The following is a 7,004-nucleotide window of genomic DNA, read 5'->3' as shown; positions in this document are numbered from 1 at the left end:
AAAATCCAAATGTTACCACCTGTGGAACAGTTGCTTTATATGTAATGTCTGAAGTCAGGCACCAGATAGTAACATATGGCGTATCAAAGTCAAGTAAATTACATTTGTGTTACAAGACAAAAAACCCCAGACAGATAGGAAGTTCTTAGCAGTAAATGACTGGTGCGATGATTCATTCAGAGTCATCACCTCACAATACATCATATCCTCTTCCTGGGAATTATACAGCCCATTCTACGAAGTAAAAATGATACGCATTCTCTAATTGCATGTACTTAACCGCTCAGTATTAGCGCACAGCAGTAGAGGGGAAGCCCTGTGGTACTATAACGCATAGACTCATTGCTTAATCTCGGGAAGAAACTGCAAAGTAGTAGTTTACATCAGTACCTGTTTAGGTGTTTAAAAAAAACAAAACCAAAATGCACATTGCCTTAAATGTGCAAGTTCTTCCTGCGGGAAGAAAAGGGGAAACAGAGAGTAGGCTGCTACACGAATTCATGGGGACCTAACTCGGTACTGATCATCTTCAGTCACATTTGATCCTTTCTTCCCATTTTTATGGCCAGTCCCAACTGCTGACTATCTCTCCCTTAGCAACAGCTTGCCAGATTACTGTTCTAGCACCATGGTTTTGAAACCGCTATGGTTAAAAGCAGTAATAATATTCTTATAAACACCTATTATATCATTGTAGTTGTATTTCTATACAGAAATAGGTTATTTCCCTCAAATTCCAGTTACACTAGGACAAGCCCCTTTATATTAGCAGAAATATTTCTGCTCTGAGAGGTTGTATGATTTAACTGTTTTGACAAAAGGTCTTAACTAATAGTTAAACCAGAACAAAACTGTGCATAGACCAGGCAACACACACTCCCTCCTTCCCTCTAACTAACATGGATTGCCAGAACTGCTACGTCTGTGCCATCCCCAGGAAAATCAGAGACCAGCAATACAAGTTCTTGTTAGCACCCTCTTTGCAGGTACCAGGAACATTCCCCTGTGTTGCTACCTTTCACTCTACTCCACAGTAGGAGATAGATGACTTCGCTGGAGCACAACGTGTACCCATGTCCTAACAGAATTCAAGTCTGTACAGTATCTTTATTACTAACTTCACTGTTTGGAACTTTCACCAATTACTAGTAGAAGTCCCAGGAATGAGAGAGGCCAAGTAATAAACACAGCAGGGAAATTTTTTTTATTTTTTTATTTAAAAAGTATAAAAATCCTGTACATTTGACCAAAGCTTTTAAAATCAGTCATCGGAAACTGCTGGGCTACTCCATTTCCTTTCTGTAAGAATCAGAGACATTAGGCAGTTGAACAGTTTGTCACCAATCTGACTAAGCACACTGGCCGTGAAATTTAATACTAAGTGCCAATTGAGTATTCTGGTCCATCTCAGTTGAAACAAAAATCAAAAGAATTATTTTCTCCTCTGCTTTTAACTGTTCAAATACGCAAGCTTTTTTTATAGTTCGGCAGTTCAGTAAAATACCTCATGGTTTAAATGCTACAGAAATGCCTGAAATTTCTATACACTTTTTCTACAAATATGCATGTACAAGGAGCAGTCTTAATTTATGATGAGTTCTTATCATTCAAAATATAATATGATTTTAGGTTTTCCATATGCACATATCCTTGTATGTCAGACAACATACCAGTGCCTTTTTTTCAGGCAACAACAGTGCTAAAACCAATGTAGTTGTTGAAGAGGGTTACAGGTTAAACTCTACCAGCCACCATTCATACTCCTCACTCGCCAACAACCCAAGCAGAGTAGAATGTAAACTACCAGTGATACTCATCAGAGATATCAACTATCCTCAGCCAGAATCTCAGGATATTCCTCCCAGAACTGGTCCCCAATAATGTCACAGTGCAGGGGAACAACTTTAGTCCTAGTCCGAGTCACTTCGACTTCCTTTTCTTCTGTTTCCTTTGGCAGTTTTATTTTCTTAGTCACGACTTCATTAATCTGAAAATACAGTTGACACATTAGCAGACATATAAGACTCTAGAGGGGATTCACAAATGGACAAGAAACAAAGCTACAACAAAAGCAACTATCAACCCTACAGCATACTACAGAATTGGAACACACAATCTTTTGAAAGAAAGTCTATTCTCAATTCAAAGACTAACACGCGCGCAGTTGAAACTGCGTGCCATCATCACATGGCTTGAAGAAATTACCCGCAAATTCACATAACCGATTGCAAGTAGTCTTGAGTAAAGTACAATATTTAATTCGGAGCTATATAAAACAAATGGGAAACTTTGCAAATGTCTACAATTACCAAGAGAAAAAGTGTGTATAAGGAACAAGTGGAATATACTTCCAGGTGGGAGCCTTCGTCTGTTTTAAGTAGTTCAAATGAAATAATAGAAGTCACTGGCCAAAATTAAATAAAAATAATAATAATAAAAAAGAATTATCAATTTTTTATGTATAGAAGTTGAAAGGCTGAACAAATTATGGAGAACTCTCAGCATAGACTGATCAGGTCCTGATCACATGAAACATACATATTTCTAATTAAGATCTCCTACTACAGAAGGACATTAAGGCCATAAACATCTATGATTTTCTGGGGTCTCATCTCATACAAAACACAAGATACAATTTCTTAAACTAATTCAGCATCAATGATGTAATCCAAGAATGATGAAAATTTCCAAATTATCATTAAAAGGAATTCCCCATTAACAACTACACTCGTTACTATGCTCCTTTACAGAAGTAGAAAAGGACTAAGCATACTATGAGCTGAGCTACCTTACTAGACAAAAGTTCGTAATTCCTTTGCAGTGGAAATATTTGGGATCTAATCCTGTGAAGGGCCTGGCACAGGCCCCAGTGATTACCAAATCAAACTGACAACAGTCATTAAAATGTAATTTTTCAGGAAGCAGAATACTTCCTCAATTTTCAAAGCTGGTAATGCTAAGAAACCAATTGTATGATTCATTAAACAAGGGAGATTTATCTAGAAAATACATCAGTCTTGTGAAATTCTACATATACATTGTCATCTGTTGATACACATTTTATCTCAACAGTCATAATTTGTATCTAAGCCAGACTTCAGAGACTAGTTTTTATACTATGCTCATAGATAAAGATATTTCAAAAACACCTCCAAAACAATTAGTCATCTTACACATCATTATATGGTAAATATGGTTTGTTTTCAAATATATTTATACTTAGACATACATCTAGTTATCTTACAGTGTAGCTTGTCTGCCATAGTGTAGCTATTTAAAACATGAGCATGAAGCAAGTGGTAATATAGTTTTTTACCTTCTGCCATATTAAGACAGTTCCTTTTCTATACATCAAAGGTTCATTGTTGTAGTTGATGTTGAATTCGGAAAATAAGATTTCGTTCTTATCTCCAGCCAGAGTTCCCTGAGAGGAAATGAAAAGAAAAAGTACTCTTATAGAAACAAACAAACTGAATCTCTAGGGTAGAAGATAAGTGAATATTGGAAGTAAGATTGAGATTTATACAGGTTTTTCACCTTTAAATTACAAGGTCTAATTACCTCTCCCAACAGAGGAATTATTTCCAACTGCCAAATGAGGATATTAAAACAGAAAGGTTTTTCATTACATTTTCAAGACAAATAGAAGAAAGTCAACAGACTCTAGGAGAAAACAGAAATAATCTGCTGAAGTCTGCACAATGGGACAAAATACTACAGAAGGGACTGGGAATCAATAGTAGCTGAATCCTGCCATTGTACTTCGTGCTTATGGATACTGGATGTTTATATGACATTTTAAAGATTTCTAAACTTGCTAATCAAGAAACCAAAAACTTGCTAATATTTGAGCAAAAATACATTATTTGCTAATCATATTAACATCTGTACAATTCAAGAAGTTGTTGAATCTACACCTGCAAAATTATTACAGTAAGAACAGACAAGCCAGCCAGGGCTGCTGGGTAGGCAATACACAGCTTAGCAAATCTTATTATTTTCTTTGTAGCTTGGGGGGGGGGAGGCCCTCAAGAGAGTCTTACCTGGAGTCTATCCTGTGCTTGCACTGGTGTCAAACCACTTCGCTGTACAAGCATCCAAAACACTGTATTATAAAGATTATTAACATGGCCTACAGAAAAGAGTAAGAGAAAGAGTATTTACCAAATCTGAGTGACTACTCAGAAAAAACAACTTTATTTCCAGAGTAATATCCAAGAAACAGCCAAGAATAAAGGGGAATTAATAATATCAGTTGCTAGAGAAGATACAATCTTTCTGATTCATTTTTAAGGTAATGCATATCATAAGAATGACAAGAAGATAGATTTCATTATAAAATTCTGAAAAGGGAGAGCAGAGGGTGAAGGGTGTTTATGTGTAATGTAAATTATCTTCATTTGAGCAACAGGGAATAGGTACTAGTGAAAGCCTAGAGATTAAATCCAATGGTCTGTTCTAGCATGGAATAAACAGCACTTTTGATTGCTACAATTTTGCTCATGGTATGAATTTGAACATTCACATCTCTTCATTAAAGAGGATTACCTTGGCTAAACAAGCACGGAACACAAAAAATAATAAATGAATTCTATTAATAATTCTAATATTTCCTGAGCTGAACTCACTCCCAGCATGCAACAAATATAGTTGTAGTCTGACAACTCAGAATTTCAGCCAGTGTTTCTACATCCATACAAAGCCCAAAACAATTCTAATATTGTTTATTTAAAACTACCACCCTACCTGCTGTTCTTTCCCTGATACCTATATGTACAAATACATTGGCAATAAAGGCATTTCTATTCAGAGAGGAAGAGAACTCAACTGCACAAATCTCCGTTTTGTAGAAATGCTTACAATCTGCTTGTCTCCAGCTGAGGTAGTCCTTTAAATTTTGGTTGCTGGGATACAACACAATTCGTCCATCAAATCCTGGTGGGTACAGAAGTTGCTGGTCCTTAAAGTAATCCTTCCAATAGAAAACGTAACTTGAGGCAAACTGGGAGACCACATGAGTCATGAACTTACTTGCAAACATAAAGCAAAAGGAAAAAAAGAAAGAAATACGTCAGTATGGTTATATATCTGTGATTATCTGAGGTATCAGTAGCGATAATTCTGGTGGATAGCAGCATTTCTTAAATAATGGCCCAACATATCAGCTATGGCATAGATTCTTCTGAAGAACAGGAAGTACTGAGAATCAAGTAAAAAGAGTTCACAGAATCATACAGGTTGGAAAGGACCTTTAAGATCATCAAGTCCAACCATAAACCTAACACTACCAAGTCTACCACTACATCACATCCCTAAGCACCTCATTTTGTTAAAAGAATGTTTGTTCCAACAATGTTTGCTTCTAATGTTTGTTTTATCTAATGTTTGTTTGTTTAAAAAAAACCCTTTTTTTAAAACTCGGTATCACTGAACATATTTTCCTGAAAGATCACATGCAAAAAGTTCACCTGAAGAACCTGAACTAACTGTAGCGTATACACCCAAACACAGCGCTACTCCTAACCTCTGCGTGTAGATAAAGGCAAATTTAAAGAAGAATTACAGGTTTAAAGAGAAGTGTTAAAAACAAGTTCACTTCAGTATCAAAGCAGCTGTTACCTTGCTCTTCTTTTAAACCATCTACTCTTCTTTTTGAAAACAAAACTATATTCATCACTCTGTCCATAAGCAATAGCAATATCCTCCAATTCTTGCATCACTGTCTGGGCACACTTGGTCATCAGATGAAGAGCGCGGTCATCATTTGGCTTTTTGAACTCATGCTGCTCAGAAAACCTTCAAAGCAAAAATGGTTGAATAAGAATCCCTTAAAAAGCTACTAAAAAAAAATACTAAAACCCCCATTCATTTTCATCATATTTGCTTTCTATGAAGGTTGATTTCCAGTATCCTATCAATACCGACACAGAATTCCCTCCAGGTATGAAAAACAATATCAAAAAACCTCTTTTTATACATTCTGGATAACCCATTCTCCTTCCCATCAGCATCTCACCCTAAGCAGTCCTTCAAAATGACTAGGTTCTGTATTTTACTTGGAAAAGGACGACAAATACTACTTTCTGTAAACTCACTTTCTCCTAGGGTGCCTTTTATACTCAGTCCCACAAGGGCAACATTATCAATGAACTTGCCAAGGCTTGAGAGCTTTTCCAGAACCTCACGTGACCAAACCAGAGGTCAAATCCCCAGCAAGAACATGTCATCTACCACTCAAGAGAACTGTGCTCCATTTATCCTGAAGAAAGGCAAATGGCACACAGACACTGACTCCAAACACAAATAAATATCCCATTATACCAGTTGCTGTCCCCCCCCCAGCACACCCAAGGCGCTGGTATACCATTTCCCTACCACCCTGCCGAAGGCACAGTTCTGAAGCTGCCCATGGCCCTTGAAGACACACACACCTGTAGTAACTCCGGGCCCTGAGAGGCCGAGTGAAGGGTTCATGGGAATTAGGGAGGAAAGGATTGGTAACCCCTGCACCTGCAGAATTCACACAGGTCGGGCAGGGAACAGCCAAGGCCAACTGCACGGCACCAGTCAGGATCCCTCTTCCCGGCACAGCACTCACAGCCCGCTCCCCCAGCGCCTTTAGGCCGAGGAAACTCCCCCCCGCGCCCCGCCGTCCCCCAGCCCCCATCCTCCCGCCCGCTGAGGCGTCGCCATAGCAACCGCACCGCTATAAGCGCCCCGGCCATCGGCTGCCCGCCCGGCCTTCACCTGTGGAAGTTGCGGCCGTCCAGCCGGACCACTATCCAGCAGTTGGGCAGACAGGTGTCGTCCGCCTCAAAGTCCCGCACGTACTCGAACTTGCTTTTCGCCATGGAGAGGCGGCGGCGGCCGCGCACGCAGCCCGGCCACCGCCCGCTCCCCGCGGAAATGGCTGATGCGGCCCGCCAGCACCCCAGCATGGCCAGAGCGGAAGCGGAAACGCCGGGCGCCCTCCGAGAGTACAGCGGCGAGCCCTTCTGGGCTGC

At 39.3% G+C, this 7,004-nt stretch overlaps 1 protein-coding gene across 2 annotated transcripts; it reads right to left on the bottom strand.

Annotated features, from left to right (window-relative positions):
• Nucleotides 1-1,214: 1,214 nt before the first annotated feature.
• THG1L (tRNA-histidine guanylyltransferase 1 like) lies at nt 1,215-6,978 on the bottom strand. Of its 2 annotated transcripts, XM_072873149.1 has the most exons (6): nt 6,748-6,978; nt 5,620-5,796; nt 4,861-5,030; nt 4,044-4,132; nt 3,317-3,424; nt 1,216-1,987 (listed from the first exon to the last, which is right to left on the bottom strand). In XM_072873149.1, exons 1-6 carry the CDS (start codon nt 6,936-6,938, stop codon nt 1,826-1,828), a joined length of 897 nt encoding a protein of 298 aa, XP_072729250.1. In that variant the 5' UTR covers nt 6,939-6,978; the 3' UTR covers nt 1,216-1,825. The 2 variants fall into 2 exon arrangements, with proteins under 2 accessions (XP_072729251.1, XP_072729250.1); XM_072873150.1 differs by lacking the exon at nt 6,748-6,978 and having other exon boundaries at nt 1,215-1,987; nt 4,861-5,026; nt 5,620-5,760.
• Nucleotides 6,979-7,004: the final 26 nt, after the last annotated feature.

Source organism: Ciconia boyciana, chromosome 9 (genome assembly GCF_034638445.1).
Source record: "Ciconia boyciana chromosome 9, ASM3463844v1, whole genome shotgun sequence".
Classification (NCBI taxonomy): domain Eukaryota; kingdom Metazoa; phylum Chordata; class Aves; order Ciconiiformes; family Ciconiidae; genus Ciconia; species Ciconia boyciana.
This window is presented reverse-complemented; position numbering and strand designations above follow the sequence as displayed.